At 36.8% G+C, this 21,214-nt stretch overlaps 1 protein-coding gene across 1 annotated transcript in view; it reads right to left on the bottom strand.

The window, feature by feature from the left end:
- Window positions 1-21,214, bottom strand: part of MCTP1 (multiple C2 and transmembrane domain containing 1) — a 413,595-nt gene that overhangs the window by 38,059 nt on the left and 354,322 nt on the right. The window contains exon 17 of the mRNA XM_067568440.1: window positions 11,679-11,732. Coding sequence (XP_067424541.1) covers window positions 11,679-11,732 — 54 coding nt within the window. The remainder of the gene's footprint in view (window positions 1-11,678; window positions 11,733-21,214) is intronic.

Genomic DNA, 21,214 nt, shown 5'->3' with positions numbered 1-21,214 from the left:
TGCCAAGTTTTTTCATTATTTTCTCATTCTGAATCAGTTTTAACAATAGGTAGATCTTAGATGGCTTATTTTCTCATACACAGCTCCACATTCTGGTTCGAGGACTTCTACATACCTTAATAATCTGAGTTTACATTTTCTGCTGTAGTTGTTGTCCAACTGATATCTGGACAGTTGAAATTCCCTACAAGTACACCCTCTTGCAGATTACAGAATTTTGAGAGCTGGTCTGTGAATTGTTCATTCTCTCTCTATTCCTCTCCAGGTGAACTATAATGAATGACTACAGTCATTTTCTCCTTTGTTTTCTTACTTGCCCAAATAATTTATTTTAAATACTACTACTTTTCAAATAGTCATTTCCAAGAGTTATTAATACTTCTGCCATTTAACACCACTCCTCATCTTTTTATTTATTAGAGACTGGAATTGTATCTAGCCACTATATGGGGTGGAAGAGAAGAGATGAGAGGGGGGAAATGAGGGGAAAGGCCACTTCCGCTCTCAATCTTGTGCATCCACACACTGGCTGGGCACCGATTGGCCCTATTCTTCTTGTATTCATGTGCAGGCTTTTGAATGTTATTAAAATGAGAACAAAGAACATATTAGTATGCTATATATTAATATTCAATGTTAAAATGAGAACAAAAGAAAAAAGTCTAAAGAGGAAAAAAGCCCTTCATAACACATTACCATACATTTCAGCCACCTCCAGTAGTGTTTCATATAGGCTTAGAAGGACAGTATTAAAACTACACTGATACTGTACTTGCTATCAAAATTCAAAGGAAGCATTATCTACTATTCTAGTCAAAGTATCTGAATAGTAAGTATCAAATCCCACACTCTTTAGCGAGCAAGTCTTATTGAATTCAATAGGTGTTTTATTAGAATAAAGACTGCAGAATTTCATGATCTATCCCTGTAGGGCCGGAGGGAGAGGGGAGAGAAATAGAACAGGAAATGAAGTTTATTTCAATCTTCAGAAGTAGTAAACACGTATTGGGTGGGAAAAACTCAGAAAAAAGAAAAATTCAGTGCAGAAGACTCAAGGGTTCAAAAATTATTGTTTCATGCTTAAGAAGAGCTTCTGATGTGGTTACACAGAAAATACATCAGACTTTGTTCCAAAATCTAAGGAAAGTCCTGGAAAATCAGTCAATCTGATTATCATTTTAACTGTCTCCCACATTTTAATCCTAGCATGATTTTAGTAACTAACATTTCATAAATCACTAATGTTGGAGATTAAGAGATAGATCCTTGGCTACAGCCAAGATACACTCAAGATAGCTGAAGCTGGTCAGATACAAGGAGGGCTGGCTGCAGTTTAAGTAACTGACCATGGTCAAGAAGAAATTGACTGGACAGTTCTAAGGGCTGTCCTTAAACTCAGAGGATGATAGGACAACTGCTCCAACATGCCATCCTGGACTTTAAGAGCCAAAGAATTTTAAGAGCTTGGGGTTTTCTGCTGGTCTGAGTTAGGGAGGTGACACACAGAATCCTGCAAGATGCTGTCTTTTGAAAAATGGATTTACAAATAATTAATTTGCCCATTTTTGGTTCTGAAGATGTAATAATTTAAGAATTGATTATTATTAGTAGTATTTGCCTGATATACTGTACATGCCCCTAAAGGTCTATTGAGTAAATTCCTAATTAGGCCCTTTCAAAAAGCACACTTTAAACATGCTTGAAGAACCATTGCAGTCCCTCTCCTTAGTTCACAGATAATTGATCAGCAAGTCCATCAGGCTCTATCATCTCGATGCAGCTGCCACTCATACAGTGAGAGTCCACGATCTAAAAATCCTTATGAAATGTCATTGGGGAAAATAGCCTCATCTCAGCACAGTTATAGGAAATAATTCCATATTTATGGACTAAGCCTGTAAAATTCAGAACATAAAAAACAGTTTTCAAGATAGGGGACCATATTTTATTCTGAAACTGATATATTTCTTTTCTTCCCCTCCTTCTACAAATTAAATATAACAAATATTTTCAAAATTTTATTTAAAGGAACTTAATTCTTGGGCTAAGATCCTATCTGCTATATTTCAATTCAGGGCAAATTTTCATAGCTGAGTTATTAGACTTCGAAAACCCTTGTTTTTAATGGAAGTGATCACACAATACAGCTGTTACTGTGCAAACCATGCCACTGTCAAAATGCATAGATGTATGTTAAACTTGGGAAAATAGTTGACTGAGCTATCTCTCTGTCTCCTCATATGCTATATATTGATCTAAAGTATACCAGTGCCATTTGTTTACTGAGAAGGGACAGTACAAAGGTGCTGGAACTCCACAGAATCAACTCCAAGACATTTTGATGCCATTATATATTTTAGACTACCCCAAAAATTAAATAATACAGCCACAAACCAGAAAAGACAGTGTCCCCTGGGAATGCCATCTCTTCTCATGCCGTCACCATTATTTAAAATTTTTAATCAAGAAGTATTTCAAGGCCAACAAAGAACAGGTCTGCCCTTAATTTAAAGTGACGGTTAATATGGTGCACTAAAGGTATAACAGAATACATGTGGTAGTCACATATAGCAGAGTTAAGACATCCTAAGTCTAAAACACTTAAAAAGCACATTTGCTGAACAACTCATGTTCAATTATTTTAATTGGTTGCAAGAAGGCTTCTTTTTCAGATTATCAGAGAAAAATAAAAATGAATACTTTTTAGGAAGAAACACTGGCTTTTAAATAGATTTCTTCTCATAACCTTACGTTACTTAGAGGCCATTAAATACTTAGTGTTACTTTTACATAAACGGATTATATAAATTTTCTTTTCCCAAACTCACTAGCCTTTAGAACAAAAATAGTTTGCTAATGTAAAATGTTCCTTCCCCCCATCCCAGACTTTATTACCTAAGGATGTGAACAAACTAAAAGGGGAAAATAAAAGAAAAAGCTTAAATATTTAATAGCCATTTTACTGATGTTGTTTTTTGAAAAGTATGAAAATAATCCAGTTACATTCTTTAGCTCGATTACTTACAAATAACTTATCTGTAAATCAAGTAAATCTGTCAGTTGTATAAGTTTATTTTTCCATGTGCTATCTAGAGATAAGCAGGTCTGTAATATTAGATTTCCACTGACATAATTGTGCATGAATTCTGATCTGATTTGGTATTACATGGTGCAAAAGGTGACACATTTTCTCTAATATAACCCATTCGAAAAGGAAAGAAATTGCCAATGTATGAAATCTGAGGAGTCTGATTCAAAGACTAGGGGACTTTGAGGTCAACTCAATGGAAAAGTAACTTGTTCGACTACCCCAGGCACTAAACGCTGTGACAAGCAAACCTAATACCCATGGTAGTTACTCAGTTAGACAATCAATAAAAACATTACATTATCAGACTGCCGCAGCTGTATGTTAGCCTATCATATTACCTTGTCTGTTCCCAAAACACTCAAACGTGCATTTACTGATCATCCAGATAACAGATACACCCCAATGCCTGTGTTGCACCTAATATTTAAAAGAGTGTGCTGTAAGGAAACCAACAAGCATTTATGTTTTGCCATATAACATGATGAATTCTAATTTTAAAGTTATATACATGTAGGTGCATATATAGGTAAATGAGGGGAATGGATATCTTTTGTACACAGCTATGGAACCATTATTCTTGAATTTAGCCTTCAGTTTCATTGGTTGTAACAGTGAATACTGGGGAAGTAGGATGTTAAAAAATGTTATATGTGCATCAGATGTTAAATGGCATCAAAATGAAAAACAGAAAATCCATAAAAATGTAGCAACTAAGAGCCATATCATCCCCTTTGCCACGGGAGACTGGGTTCCATGGAGGAGGAGGAGAGGGAAGGGCCTCCTGGGGCATGGCTGCTCTTGGCAGCACTGCACTCCCTCCAGCTCTGCACCTTAACATGCTTCTCCCTTCCCTGATATGGAACACACACACCCTGAGGATGAAAGCTGGTTATGTGGGTCAGTGGGTGGCCATTGAACCCAACCCTGGCAACATGGCTTCTGGAGGAGGCACAAGGTCTCCTGGCATCACAGGAGATGTGTCAGGTTTAGGGGTTGTAATTCTGCTGGGGTGGATGGGCAAACCACACCTCCCCCTTTATTAAGGAATGCAGTCTCGTGGAGTTTCCTAGGCACTGGTCTCTATAGGGCTCTTTCAGTAGTTATCAAAAGATACATATATATCCATAAAATGAAAAGGAAGTAGACTAGAGCTGACTATATGCACTATTTATTTAGGAACTCCATTCATGCAAAATTGGCCTCTCTGCCTGATAACCCATGGAAGCTCAATAGCTCCTGAGTCTGCTCCCTATTGTAATGAGTCCTGTCCTCATGGACACAACTGAACAATGCTAAATTTGTCTTTCCAAACCACATTAATCTCTAGGTGATTTTGTACTTAAGTTCTTTTGGTTTTTGTTGTATTTTGTCAGGATTGTATCTTGTTTAGCTGACCTATGCAACTACTTTTTTGGATGTAAAACTGCCAGCAACAGTTATTTGTTTATGATTTACATAATGCTCTCTTATCCTGATACTGCAAAGTCCAAAAAGCATATAAAACATGCACAGATTGTGAGCACAAAATACAATTTGCACAATATTCGTCCACATTCTCATGTATCTTTATTAACGGCTATTGGGTACAGCATAGCAACATCTGATCAACTGTTTCGTAGTTAGGATTGCAGCTTTTTGTTACATGCCTCTCAGTGAAATGAAAAGCACATCATAGATTCACAAGCTAGATTTTCACTTGGAATATGCCATAAGCCTTATTGGCATGCCTCAACTGAAAAACTGGAGTGTGACATGCCTTCCATTTCACAGAGAACCATGCTGCTGGGATATGCCAGAATCTGCTCCATTTCATGTGGGTTGCAGGATTCTCTCACACGTATCTTAATTCTGTAACCATATAGCACTCACCGTTATGTTAGCAAGTCTCATCGCTTTAGAAAGTTCTAAAGGACCTGTGGTGGGTTGCGCTCATTTCTTCAATGAGTGCCCCCGGGTGTCTGGATATGGTGCTGCCATTTTCTTCAGCTCCTGTAGGCTATCAGTTGGGACCTGTAGGTCCTTCTGTGGCTTGGTCCTGCAGCCAGGTCACATGGTCCAAACCCCTCCCAGGGTGCAATAAACTCAATTACAAAACATTCTGTGCCTTTCAGGATCAGTTACAACTAAAATGGTCTGGGCTTAATTCCCTTTCCACAATTAGCTCAGTAGAAGTCCTCCCACCTGCCTGCCCTTAATTGTGGCCAGAAACAGGCCCTGAGCTGGTTCCTTTGGCTGTGGCCTAGGGCTCATCCTTCTTCATGCCATTGGCTTCAGCCAGGAACTGTCGTGCTGTCAGCAGGCAGCTCTTTTTATTGCATCCTTCTGGGTCTTGATTGGCTGTTGCTGGTTCCCGTCAACCTCCTGGAGGAGCAAATCTCAAAGGTTCCCAAAATGACTGTTTCAGGATGCCTCTCTAGGCAACCCTGGAGGTCTAATACTCACTGCACTTTTCCTCTCAGAGGACTATTTCCTGGGGCTAGGTACAGCAGAGCAGTGATGCCTCCAGCAGCAGGGCCCAAAGACCTGCTACACCTCATCATAGTCCCCCAAAGTTGTGCCTCAGTTTTACAATGTCTCTGATTTGTCATAGAATTAGATAAAAGGGTATTTTATGCTCTGGGCCTGTATTTGAAAAACATTTTTTTCTGGTGCTCAGCTAATGACCTCAGAAGATTTGCTCCAAGCTGGATAAATCGTGATGAATCCACTTCTGTGCCCAATAAACTCTGGGAAAGGCTAAGGTGGGGAGCCAAAAATGAACCTAAAAAGAGATTTAGATGTTTGTCTAACTTTATGTCAAAATGTTCAAACCTTGGTGCTTATGTGACTTGCCTGAAGCTACATAGTAGGTATGTGGCAGGGACTGGAACAGACCCCAGGTCTCCAGACTCTCACTCTTGTATTTCTACCTAAACACAGTCTCAGAAGTTTCTCTGAGACACAGAAATAGCTCTTCCTGTTGGTTTCTAAAATGGCATGATAAATTTGCAATTTAGGAGTCAAACCATTGTTAGGCCTATATTCACATTAAGTTCCCAAGAAGGACCTACTCATCAAAGTTTTTGCTGAGTAATGAGATAAATAAGTATTTCCTTTCCCTTGAGTCAGATCTCTTATACCGCTTTTCCTAAGTAGTTAGTTAAAAATAAATCCTTTCCTAGACTCAAAGGAATTTCAATCTGTTTAGTTATCATAGGAAATAATATTAAAAATAAAAAAATTGCAGGGGTAAAATTATGTCACATTGTGTAACAGCTAACAATTTAGAAATGATCTTCATTTGATTTAATAGTTTATTGAATTATACTTGGATTACTTAATAAATGAAAAATATTATCCATATTATATTAGTCACAGGTGAAAACACTACGTATATGGATGAGTGTAATCCATTCAATAGTTTATGGACCCAAAGTCCCCCAGAGACTACCACACATGCACATGATATTCCTGAGTGTTGAACTTTGCATATAGATCTGAGTTACCTGGATGTAATCAGAAGTCCACCTTCTGATCCCAATTTCACTGGTGTACCTCCAGAGTCACCCCCAATGACTTCAGCAGAGTTACTCCTGAATTATACCAGTATAACTGAGATCAGAATCTGGCTCCCTAGTGACTAATCATCTGAAGCAGCTTTTCTAGTTTGTTGGTTCTGACAAGAATATATTGTGTTTGTGAAATGTGTCCAAGATACACCAATACTGAAAAGAAACATGGATGAAATTTGCCTTTTTTTGGAGGTGCTCATGGAAAGATCCACATGCCCCAGGGTAGTTCTGGAGACCAGGGAGGGAAGAAATGCCACATGGAGCAGGGTGCCAGGGAGGCAAGGTCATGATCGCAGGTCAACGTGGATGCAGTGGCCACAAAACCCCTCCACAGGGACCTGGGAAGGACATCAGCTGCTATTCCAGCCTATAGGCTGAAGTAGCAGAGGTAAAGGGACCCTGGTATTGCCATACCTGGACCGTCTATTAGAGATAATGAATTCCACCTTCCCTTCCCCTATGTAGTTTATGATGGTGGTTTTTCAAATATACACTGGCATACAGTGATGAAAAGTTTCACTTTTATTCCAGCCACATACTTTTTTCAGAATATTAAATCACATGTATTAAATAAGTATGTGTCCTAACTAACTTTTCAGAGGACAGCAATACCATATACTGCTACAATATCATATACAGCTACATCATATACAGCTCCAATTTTGGTTGGGGGCTCAAACTCTCAATATGCTCAAATGCATATGTTCTTTCTTGTTTAGGTGCTATACATGTACAGAATCTTATATCAGACTCGGACCATGAGTGTGTCTGAAGATTTTTCCATTTAATTTCGAAAAAAAAATCCCTTTTCCATCTCTACCCCTATTTCTTTACCTGCTTTCGTACAGAGCATTTATTTTATAGAAAATAACTACCATTTTGACAAATTAGAATCTTTTCTTTTATAACCCATATCCCAGTTATCTCCCACCCCCCACGATTTACTCAAGATGTACAGACATGCTTCTGAGACAGGTTAAAAACATGTTTGGGCTTGAAAACAAAGTTGGTATGTCCGGGCAGTTATGGTTAAAATCTTAAAAATATATTTTAACCCAATACAACTATGTTTAATTATAATAGCATCAAGTTATCTTCCTATACGATAACATTGACTTAGAAAAGCAAAGTTTTTTCCGAAGTACAAATGGTTATAAAAAGAAGCTGAAGGTGCAAATGACCTGACTATTTTAATAAAGCCTTTTAATTAATATAGTTAAAATACAACAGATTTCACATATTTTTTGCTCTTACAAATCCGAAGTATTACTACTATTTTGGGGTATGATTCTGCAAAATGCTGAGTGCGTTGGCAAAGTGCTGACCTAGATGCTCATCATCTCACCCATCAGTCCCTGTGACTGCCTGGACCTTGTTAAAAGCATAAGAAGCTATATGAAAAGCATGCCTAAAAGCTTCTTAAAGCACAGGGAAAAAAATTAATTTAATTATTTAGATGACTAGATTATGGCATATTGACCACTATATTATTACTACATAACACTTGAAAAAGCTATTTTATGGTTTGCTGATAACTTGACTCCAAGTACTTTAACTAACCCTTATTTGCGAATATACTGTATTAACCACAGAGTCAGGGTTTGGAACAGGGTAAAAAAAAAAAATCAGATCAAACTGCAAATTTGTGGTTGGCACAGGTTTAGTGAACAAATGTCTGAACCAAACAGCAAACTGCAACAGCATTTCTGTTCTTAAAAGCACATTAGTAAGTAATACTATTAAGAAAGCGGTGTCCCACTGTTAAATAGTAGATTGTAACTGATAGAACAATAAGTATACTTGCCATTAAGTATTAATCATATATCAATTGAAAACAAATGTTAATGTTCTCTAGATAAGAGAGCGTTAGGCATCACATGACCTTAAATCTATAATCTTGCCTGTCTGATTATTTGCAGTGCAAGGTTAAATACAAATGTAAAATGGTAAATCTGGAAAAAAATCAAAATAAGGTTTAAGGAAACAAACAACAACCTAATTACAACTTTACTTTGCCAACCTTAATTAAACTCCACACAGGTACTAAAAGTCATTATTAATAAAAAGATTTTACAAAGCAATTATTTTAACTAATTATAAACATTTGGATAGTTATCAGTCTCAATTTATCACTTCTGTGATTCTGCAATTTATAATAGGGATGTCAAAAACAGACCTCCACCACACATCCAACAATCTATTTCAGTGTGTGTCCACACGGACCTCATCAAGTAGCCAATGAGTTGCCCTTTCATTGTGAGTAAGTGACTAATATCTATACTGGCTCTAAAGAAAGACACTTTTCATAATCACACAAACAATCTGCTAAATGAAAACATATGGATAGGCTTAGACAAAGCCTGCCAGGGGTCTTTATTGAATGGAAAACAGGTGCTCTATTTTTGTGCCATGTAATACCCCATTTACCCCCAAGTCCAAAGGTTACAGGACTAATAGTTGCCTTGTGGTAATCAGGGAAAGCAAAGACACTGGCCATAGTTAAACATCTGGGACATATTTTACATACTTGCAACATATGCTTCAGGTTCAATTAAAGTGAGGCTTTGGCACATTTATTAATCTTTTCACTTTTATCCCATAAGAGGACCCATTGACCTGACTTTACTATTATACCATCTGAGAAAACAGAAGTAATGACAACTGGAGGTCAGTACCTGCTAGTACTGCAAAATGTGCATTTGTTTTCTCACAAAATTTCATTATGCACAATACTTTAATATTAGGAATCTATTAATTAAAAAAGGAGTATAAAACTGTGCTCCTTTAATTCAGACACACCAATGTTAAAAATCATCAGCAGCAGCAGCAAGCAGTACATGACACAACTTAAAGAAGAAAATTGACAAAAAAAAATTAACATGCTTCGTTATCTGTTCTATAGTTTAGTGTCTGAAATAAAACGTCCATTCTAAGAATAACTATATACACTGTACAGTATGAACATTTTTTTTTATAAAAATGCTATGTACGTCATTTTCTTTTCCATTCAAGCTGTGATTTTCATGATAGCATACTGAACTACAAGAGTTCAAATAGAACTTACATATTAATGAAACAAGACTTTGAATTTATAGAAATCAACCCACGTGCCTTTCATATAAGAAACATACAGCTCTTAGGTATTAAAGAAGACTATCACTGAATTCATACAGTAATTTAAGCACTCACCTTCAGACAATGTTGGTAACTATATCTGAAAGTGTGTTAAAACTCTGGTGTCAGTTTCAGACAACTAAAACACTAGATTACATTTGATACAGCTCCAGAGATTTGGTGTTTATTTCTAACCCGATATGTTTTGTTTGGCATCTACTTTTGATTGTAAAAGGCTTTTTTTAAATGGCTATAGATTGTTTAATAATAACGCAAAAAACCCCACAACTAAATGGTAAATAAATAGGTTGACAAACTACAAGCATTAAAGTATTTTGCAAACTGACTAGAGTTATTAAAATTTTTAGGAATATGTATACTGTACTATTGGAAGGAAGTTCTTATATTTTCTTTAATAATAAAGCAGCAACAAGCAGAAGGAAATGGCCATAAACAGACGGCAGATCAGTGTTTATCAGAAGAGAAATGATGATTCAAAGCTAGCATGTTGAGTTAAAATACAAGCTCTCTACACCTACATGATTGACCTTTGCAATAAATCATATTTTATTGCCAGAAGTGTATGCTCATATAATTTAGCATTAAAAACGAGCACGTATTAAAAAAAGGAGATTGTTATTACAATATTTGATTATTCTGAAATGATGTAGCTAACAATTTAAATCATGTAAAGAAGAATTTTACATAATATCTTTCTGTCAATTCTAAAATGTTTGAACTAGAAATAGAATGAGGGAAATACTAATTTTTATCAGTCTCTCTCAAATCTTGGGTTAGCTAACAGAAAAATAATCATTCAGGGGATTAACTAATCACAGTGAATTTTCTGACATTTCAAATACTTGCTGCCAGCATACGAATTCTTACAGTGGTATATAACTGTACATCTCTACTAGGAACAAAGGTCAAGGGCATAAATTAAGATACACTGTTTTCCTCCTCTCTTCAAAAAAGAATTCATTGCTTTACTACAACAGAAGTAGGAGGACATTTGTGAAGGTCAAAATTGTCTGTATTGTCTGTACTGAATTCAAAGATGTTTTAAAATAATCTGTATTTTTTTCTCTTTCACATTCCATTTTTCGGTATGAAAATCCCACAGACAACAACAAGGCTGTTTTCACTGCACTTGTCTCTCCATCAAAGCTGTCCTGCCAACACTAGCCGTTGCTTCAGTGGTGCAAGGTCATTCTAATTTCCTCCCTCTGGTTTTTCCCTCTCCCCAGGGGACAACCAATCCAAGCAGTGCCATAGGTTGGCTCAACAAGACGTGGAAATGAGCTGTTATTTACTGTGGTTGCAATCCTCAACCCAACCAGCCCAGGAATTGAACCATATAGTCTCAAAAACTAAAAGATCCACAACAGTCTCCTAGCTTGCTGGGCCACAATGCCAGCTCCAGATCAAGTGGATGTCTACGAGAATTGTGATTATTTAAATGTCATACAGAGTGCAGAGCATATCAGCCATTCTTCTACCAAGTAATTCACTGAAAATTACAGATGGCAATTGCCCATTTTCAACCAGCGTGGAGTTACTATTTTTACACCATTTCCCCCCTAAAGTACAGCATTATTTGTAATACCAAGACAGGACAAATGTTTGTCCTTCAAAAACAGTTGTCACTGCAGTTATCTTCACAAGAGCTATCAAGTTCCAGACAAGCTGAATTATTTTTGTTCCTGGCAGAAAAATATTTGACCCAGCTCTGGACAAAAAGAGAGGATTTATAGTCCTCTATCCCTTCCTATAACATACAGTAGCATTGTTAGGATGATAAACAGCTCTGTCCAATTTTCTGGACTAAAACACTTCAACTCCTTTTTTAACTGTCTGTAAAAACAGTGTCATGTCTAAATTCTCTCATCCCCAGGTACCCAAGTGCTAGGAAAGATAATTACCTTGTCATCTCTGTCATCCTCTTCTTCCTCGTCCTCTAGCATGTCCTCCACTACCTACAGACAGAAACAGTAGTAGTTGTCATAATTTAAAAAGGAAGAGTTTTGTTCTGTCAATAGTAAACCTTTTGTAGATGAAAACTTTATTAACATTTGATATAAATGCACAGAAGGAAAATGTACAACTAGAAAATAATTTGATCTAGAGATTCAAATTTAAGGAAGTGTTATAACTTTAATTGACCTACATTAGGGAATACTGAAAATAAGATACTGAAAATCTCTACCTGTATAAAATGCTAGCTTGACAATTTAAGTATTTAAAAGGTAATTCAAAATTCACTCTAGGATATTTTTAACTAAGGAATCCTTTTTATCAGCTCTATTGGTGGCTATGCAGTACAGTACCAGTGCTTATTTTGGATTTACAACTAACCTCAGAAACATACAACATTTTGAACTTAATTTACATTATTCATCAGGAGAGTTAGGAAGCTTTCAATCTCAAGAATAAATTCATGCTAGCTTGCTTCTTTATGGTACTGGCCCACAGCAGTGACCTAGGGTGCATGCTGTATTATCATCAGCAGTGTTTCCTCAGAGTGATTTTGTACTATTAGTGTATTCAATATACGGCCCATGCTTCTCTCTCTCTCATTATGTGCAACTGTACTACGTGTGCCTATATCTGTCCATTTAAAGAGATGATAGACAGGTAGAGTGATATGAAAGAAAAAGAAAAAGAAAAAGGATACCTACCACTTAGGGCTTTGTGTTCAAGGCACTATACTCACATTAATTATTAATCTTCATCGTATGGTTGTGAGGTAAGTAAATATTATAGCCATTTTACACACCAAGAGAGGGAGTGACTTTCCCAAGGCACACGGAGAGTCAATGGCACAGCCAGACTTAGAACTCAGAAATTCCTGCCTAATAACCCCACGATCAAACCTCCAAACTATGGGCCAAATAATCTGCTGGGGTAAATGGAAGTAAGTAGAGCTGTGCCCCTTTATACCAAAAGATAATTTAACTCTATATTTGTACACACACAAAAGTTAAGAGAGCTGTAGGTACAAAATATGAAAATTCTGGCCTATTTTACAGAGAATTGTTATTAACTAAAATGACAGCATACATCATTACAGAGGAGAAAGCTACAAAACCATAATTCTATATGATAAAGTGTCATGACAAAAAAGGATGTCACATTGAAAACTTACTTAAGGAACATATTTTTGCTCTGCAGGAGGACACAGACTCCCTTCAAACCTAAAGAAAACTACATATATTCACTCACCAGAGTTTCAGTTGCTATAGTATATTTAAGCAAGACTGTAATTTTGACCTGCAGTGCTGGAGAGGTGCAAAGCAGCCTATAACACAGGCTAAAAGCTAGCCCTTAATTTGGATGTCAAGCATATTAAAAGCAGAAAGTAATGTAAATTATTGACCAAGACATGACATTTACAAGAGAATTCTGTATTTTCTGTCAATAAATTACCATAAAAATAATAATTTATAGAAAATTAAGATAAAGTTCCTGCCCTAAGAAGTTAATAATATAAACACCAGATTGTGACCATATGCTGCAGAATATATAAGGGGAAGAGAAGGCAGAAGGAGCCCTCTTACCCCTTCTACTCTCCCTGCACGGGCAGAACAAAACTGTAACCTTACACCCATGCACACACCTCTTGCAGGGAGTGGAGTTGGCTGGCCATGAAAGGGAACTCACTTTGCACCCTCTTATGGCGTGTAGCAGTGAATGAACTTCCCCTCTATACCAAGGATCTCTGACAGTGACCATATCTTAAGGCATAATAACTTTTGCAGACTCCAACTGCAGCCATACATCGCCACCTCACCCCCAACTCTGATTTAAAGACACAAGAATGTTCTAAATGTGTTACACATGCCATTTTAAATAATATGTTTAGACTACTTCTTATTGAAACTTAGTCCAAAGAGTAAACAATAATTGACTGCATAAGCTATTTATGGCTTACTATGAATAGTAATCCTGCACTAGTGCAGAGGGATGTGCTAGATGACCTATGAGGTCCTTTCCTTCCCAGTTGTCTACAATATCAGTACTAATATATCTGCAAGATGTCATATCCAGAGATCTAAAATTACATTAGTCTGAGGTCTGAGACATGCTATATTTAGTCCTTGACGAGTACTAAAAAATACTACTAATCCAAGGGATAAGTAACAGAGCCAAGTGTCTGATACCTCATGAACCACCAGGCTAGAAATAAATGTGCATGCCACTGGATGGCTGAGATCCACAGCCTCCCCATGGTATGTGGTATTCATTTTTGGATATTGTAGATCACAAGAAAATGGACCATTAAACACATCATTCTGGCCTGATCTTAGTGACCACTATCTTGTGAAGCTCTGGAGGTAGAAACAATGTTTTATGCCACTGGGAAGCAGCTGGGAATCCCAGTTTTCAGATGATATAAAACAGATATTCAGACTGAGGATCTTTGCAGCATATGATATTAAAATACTGTGTGATTTAATTATTAACCAATCAGAATGCTTTTATTATGTTATTAACCAATTATAGTTGATAAAAATAATACGTGCTCAGTCATCTTGCTATCAGAATTATATATACTAAATATTTCTCCTGTCATACTGTTTAAAATATGATTATATAGTACTAGAGTATATGAAACAATGAATTCACACTATTGTAGCTCTTTTGGGTAATGCTGATTGCTAATTTGGCTCCTAATTCACTGAGGTCTGAGTATCACTGACAAAGTATTAAACTAACTAACGGCTTGTGAGTTATTACTAAAAAATAAACTCACACAGTGCTTTCTAGCCAGAGAGATCTCAAATCCACTTAAAGGAAGGTAAATATTATCCTGATTTTACAGATGGGTAGATCCCTGCAAATCTGTGGATATCTGTTTTATATCTGCAGATGTGGATGCGGATATCCACTTTTTGCGGAAGGTGGAATGGATGCGGATCTAAAGCCTTTGAGGCTGCTTCCCACCTTTGAGATGGCGGTGGGGGCTGGCCACTGATCAGCTGTTCCAGGGGACTCCCCTGTGGGCTGCCAATCAGCTGTTTGGCTAGGCTCCCTGCTGAACAGCTGATTGGCAGCTGGTAGGGGAGTCCCCTGGATCAGCTCTTGGGGACTCCCCTGCGGGCCACCAATCAATCAGCTGTTCCACCAGGGCTCCCCTGCCAGCTGCCGATCAATCAGCTGTTGGGCAGCTGCCTGAGTGGGGGAGGGGGATTGGCCCACCAACAGCTGATCAGCAGGAGAGGCTGCAGCAGTGATGGCCTCCAAACAGCTGATTGGGGGCCCCAGCGCTGTAGGTGTGTGGGTACGGATCACTACACTGCAGACAGCGGTTGGAGGTAAGATGATTGGGGCGGATGCAGATCCACATTTGTGTATCCGCACAGGGCTCTACAGATAGGGAAACTGAGGCATAGAGAGGTAAAACTACTTGCCCTAGGTCACACAGCAGGTCCTTGGTAGAGCTGGGAACAAAATCCAGGTAGCTCCAGTATCAGGCCAGAAATGAAGTGTGGTCTTTGGGGGTTTGCAGATGTCCCATATTATATGTATGAAAATTACATTTAAGATGTAAAGCTGTGATACAAACTGACAAAACTAAGGAAATTAAATTACATCACTGTGGAAAAGCAACCAAAAAGCCATACCCCAGGAGTAGGGGGGAACAAACAAACAAAAAATCCCATTAAGGACAGTCTGTCAGCCTCAACTCTGTGTTGTTGGCTATTTACTAGTTCCCATTGTAATTTGAAATGTTATTTAACCTATTAAGGGATTTTTGTAATTCCCTTTAAAAAATGAAATCCAGCCTCTGAAACAAATGCTTATTATCTAAGTTTATTGCTTAAATATGTGTTTGAAAGCACTTATAGAACCCTTATTACCCTTTAATACTTGTAAGAGCAGAATGACTCCTTGGAGATAAATGTGAACATTTACTGAGAATGGCCATTAAAGATGACATTTATCCCATTCTGAAGAAAGCCCAAACACAATAAGTGTCAGTGCAGGAACTCTGCAGGGGTTGTGAATGGAATTCACCCCTTCCAACAAGTGGCCAGGTCTCAGGGCTGAGACAGTCCATCCATGGCTGCTATTTTATTTGGTGGACCACTGACCCTAACCACTCAAAGTGAAATTCTGTGCTGCACATCTCAGAAGTTCAGCAAAGAACTTGAAACTCAGTGGTGAATGGGCAAAGAAGGAGAGAGAGAGAGAGAGAGAAGGAGGCGGGTAACGCCTTCATGGTCCCAGGCTGTTCTGGGGCTGGAGGGCCCCCAGTGTAGCAGACTTAGCTTCCAGGGTTATCTAAGTTACAGCTGCCTCCGTAAAGTCGCCCTAAGGGCTACAGTACTGCATCCTATGGCCCCGTTCCTGGCACACCCCCTACACTAGGGCTTGAGAGAGGATGTGCAAGAGGCAGTCTTTCTTCGGTTCCTGTCCTCGCAGAATCCTCCCCTGGCTAGTTACAGGACTTTTTGGGCCCCTTTACACCACTGTGGCTCTTTGATACAGCATAAAGCAGGTTGAACTGGGGGTGAGAATCTCAGTTTTCCTTTTTCAGCCATTGGCCTCAGGTAAGTATAGCTGCTGTGGCTCACAATATGGGTGCTGACCATAGTGGCCCCAAACAGGCAGATGTGGAGAACACTCCCTGAGAAATTATGCAAGGCCGCTTCATTTGTATCCCCCATCCTCCTACAATCCCACCATGGGGCATAATGAGGTGTGGAGGGCCTTGTGCAGGACCTCTACAGCTGAGTGAATTCCATCCCTAACGGCTAAGTTCTGAAAAATGAAGCTAATCCTTAATAAAAACGGCTTTCTACCATTGGAACGGTCTTGAAACCTGTGGTTTGGCAAGTGTTGATGCCTTTTGGCAAACCAACTGCCCACTACCCTGTCACACCTGCTTTCAACCTCAGTGACTAATTTCATGCAAAGTTCCACTAGTGTAACTAACAATATGATATAAAAGCAGTTTTAATTAAATCAGTGCCCTAGATTGCATGGAGACATGTAAATTGAACAGGAAACCTCTAAAAATCAGGGTTCACAATGGAAATGATGATACCACCTTAGCTGTCTTATTGCAAATAATGACATTCTGTTTAGATCACTTTAAGGACAACACTCTTATTCTAATTGATCAGGATAATAATGATATTTCACACTTGTACTGTGTTTTTCATCCAAGGATCTAAAAGGGCATTACAAACCTGAATAAACTAAACCTCACAACACTGCAGTGTGACCTATAGAGTATTATTTTCTTATTTTTACAGCTAAGTTTGACTTGCTCAAAGTCATACAGGCAGTCGGTGACAGAGTCAAGAATCTTCAGTTCCCAACTCCTGTTCTTTAACTAAAAGACAATTTTCCCCCTCTATGTTATTCCATCCCATATTCTTGTTCTGTATTAGTCACATCAATTAAACTAAGGATCCATGTCTTCATTCATCATGAAACTTTGAAAGCGGAGTTAGAAAAAAAAAGATGCAGAGTGAAAGCACACCACTACAATGATACAATGAATCAGGTGTAATTCAGACCCTGGACTTTCTTAAGACTGGTTGCTATCCAAAACTGAAACAATGAAAGCAGAATCCTTATAACTGTGTGATATATAAAGAATCAGCAAGTTGAAGTCTTTTTTTAAAAAAAATATATTTAAAATTATTACTGCAAATGCAAATTCAATAAATTCCAGCTTTTGAGTTTAACACTATACCTAGGATCAAACCAAGAGTAAGAAAAAGGATTTTTTTTTTCTTTGACTCTAGTTGACTGCTTTTCAAATAAACCTTATATGTGCTACTTTGATCTTTAGCAACACAGCACAGTAATCCAGACATCTATAACAATATGAGAAAAATATTAAAGGGAAAAATGATATTAAGGGGAAAAGCATATAAAAGTTAAACAAAATATTATAGTTATTCTATAAAAAGTTTTAAGAAGAAAATCTCAGATCAGCTCTAGAATACTCTCTAAATTATGCTTTCCAATACCTTGCTTGAAATCAAGTAGTATTAATCAAACAAAGGAAGGGCACTGGGGAAATCAGAAAGATCTAATGCAAGCAGTTAAAAGTGACATGACCTTCTGTAATGTCACTTGTCACAGACTTATATGCCACATACTGGTAGAAGGTCTTGAAAGAACCTGATTCTTGGTACTGTTCCTTGAATGTAAGACTAATACAGATGACATTTTAAAAAACACACGTAGATGGCCTCAAATATAGAATGTCAGCTACTTTATGGCCAAAATGTTGCAAAACAAGGCCCTTCCTGTACTAAATAGTTTTGAGCAGTAAATAATTTACAGAAAAAGCACACAGAATAATTTGTACGTAATAAATAGTAGGAGATCACTCCTGCCCATTCCCACTTTCTGCAATGTAACAGAATTCTGTCTGCAAATGCTGCGTAATTCACACTGTGTTGCTGAAGCACTCAGTTTGTAACAGCAGTTACTTTATATATTTAATCTTAGTTACATTCAGAAATGTATAGAAGAAGCTTCACTACCCTTTTCAAGCTTTGCAAGAGAAGAAAGCTGGACTAGCATGCACTCTTAGAATTCAGTTGGCAATTAAGTAAGTCTTTTACTTTATTCCTCTTCTAGAGTAAAAAAAAATCAACTATTTATTAACAATTCATTAAAAGATGGGGTTTGGGAGGAGCTGGACAATTCAATGTAACCTCTAATATAGCAACATCAATAAAATAGTAGTACAGTCAGATTCTAGTTATTTACAACCATCTTAGGTCAGAATAAGAGTGAAGAATAACAACAATTGCAAAAATCCTTTAAAATATCTTCTGAAATTACAAATGTTTGTACAAAGAAAGCATATTAACTGCTCATATATATAACAAAATTATTTCTTTCTTTAGAACACTCCTGCAGTTTCTAGAACAAATGTTACAATGACATAATCACTGCAAATACACAGTAATTAAGCGTATTCTTCTATCACCAACTTTTCTATACCTATTCCAATGGAAACAAATGCATGGTTAAAGGGATATTTTGATACATTTCCAAGTGAGCAGTACCATGGTACTTTTTACTCTAATATGTAATGTAAGAGAATTCAAAAGGAAGAAGTGAAACCACAGTCATCCAGATGAGTTTAATGTCTGAAATCTTAATATAATTTAAAGGCCCAATTCTGTGAAGTCCTCAGCAATTCCTAAAAAAGAATAGGTGCCCTGAACTGGTAGTTAAAGTTTCAGCACTTCTCCTGAGTTGCTCAGCACCTCAATGGATTGGGCTTTAAAACAGTTGATTGTTTCCCAAAGTTTCAAATGAAAAACATGTAATATTCTAATTTATGTTGTTAAAATGTCCAAATGCTAGCAGACACTAATATTTTGACATAAGGTATCACAAGCCAGGAGTCTGCTCCAGCTCCCATTGAAATAAAAAAAAACCAAGATTGGGTTCCACATGAACATTTCCACCTTAGGAATGGTTAGAGTTGTATTGTTCAGCACAGTTTGGCATTCATTTGGATCATTTTGTCTCCACATAAACTTAGCACCACATGTCTTTGTGTGTCAGGGGACTTACAATACTTATGTAAATGTAATATAAAATTATTGAATGTGTATGGATTGAGAAGGATGCACAGAACCACTCAGGATAGTTCAGGCCTTTTCAAAATACGTGAGGTCAAACTGAAGACTTTCATAGTCAATAAGCCTGTTACTGTGTTTATGTGGTCATTTTCACAATAGAACATCTGTTTCTCTCATATGGTTGTTGAGGACGAACTTTTCAAAAGAACTAGCATAATTAAAATATCCATCTATTTTAAATCATATTTATAAAGACAATAAAACTCTCTAACAGATTTTGAATGAACTATGTAGTGTACCTGAAATACAACTGAACTTATGGTAGCTTCTGAGTTTGAGTTATACCATTAAAGATTTGACCTTGAAATATTTCATCTACAGGAGTCAACAAGATAACTGAACTACTAGATTTAATAATAATTGGTGTGATAAGCTGGCCAGTAAGGCTGAATATATTCCAGTACAAAAAAAAAGAGACTAAAAAGAAAAGTTTTAGTACTTTACGGCTAAAAAACGTCCTGATTTTCACAGACACACTTAAAATACAATTATTTCTTCTTGCAGAATACAATTTCCTTGGCTCATTCTGGGAAGAGCTCATACTGTAATTTAGTCTGATTCTTAATAGGAAATATGACTTTAATGTGACTATCAGATGCCTTTTGATGCATTACACTGATTACTTACAATCCTGTAATATCAACAAAAGAATTTTTATTTGCAGTATAGTAAGTTTTTCTGTAATAGACGGGCAGAAAACACACAATATTACACACTAACATAACCTTTTGCTTGATGTCAGCTTAATATGCACACAATATTTAGTTGCAAATGTAGTTTTAATATAAATTTTAATATAAAATATGGCATCAGTAGAAGGGTTTTCCAATGCATTTCTTTAAATATTTGGATCTCAATGCTTTCCAGAGTTCTAGCTGATCTTTACCCAAAACATTGTGAACAGAATACTAGGTGTTTATTTGAAGTATGTCTCCATCTAAAGGCTTCAGAATGTACTGTCCATTTGTCATGTAGACAAATATCTGATTTGTCTGGCTTTATGATGTTTTAAAGCCAGTGGCGCAGAAACAAATATTCAGCATTTGCTTAAATATAAATTATTAATTTACTACATAACATGATTTTAAACAGTAATATTTTAAAATATTTTGTCACCTAGAAGTTCATATATAACATTGACAAAGTAGATTATGTTTCTTGTCAACAGAATTAAAATGTAATGGTTTGTCTTAAATTCAATCTGACTTCAGCTAGCACTAAGATTCTTGTGGGACAAAACATCACTCTCAGATATATACATTTCTTTAAATAACATTAAGTTTGTGAGTTGTGTCAAAAGTTAGAATATGTAAAGTTGGGGCTGACTCCCTTTTCACTGTATATAAAAAAAGCATTTTTGCCCTGTTACATATATTTTATGGTATATAGCCACAGTGTACATATGTCACTGTCATATTAGCCCAGTCGATTATGACAACTCTTTTAGGTAGTTACATATTTAGAGAAACTTGCCAATTTTGGAAAACAACTTAAAAATTACTGAGATCTAGTCTGTGAATTAGCATCCATATACTTAAAAATAACCTTATATAATGGGATTTTTGTCTCCAACGCTAAATTGTTCTTAGTTTATAGAATATTGACTATAGAATATTGAACAATACATTTTGGAGCTGCTACAGTATTATGGCAATCCAGTAGTTACACAAGTCTGCATACAAATGAAAAAAATCATTAAGAAATTTTATATGAAAGAATGCCTATGCATTTTTTAAAATTCATTTTCTATATAATAGTGTAAGACTTCACAGGAAAAAAGTTTGGCAAAATTTCACTTTAAAAATTACTCTGCCTTTGAGGAAAAAAAGTAT

This window comes from Emydura macquarii, unplaced genomic scaffold (genome assembly GCF_026122565.2).
Source record: "Emydura macquarii macquarii isolate MOO-44397 ecotype Brisbane River unplaced genomic scaffold, CSIRO-AGI_Emac_v2 contig_2897, whole genome shotgun sequence".
NCBI lineage: Eukaryota > Metazoa > Chordata > Testudines > Chelidae > Emydura > Emydura macquarii.
The sequence above is the reverse complement of the archived record's forward strand: the minus strand, read 5'-3'. Positions and strand labels throughout refer to the sequence as shown.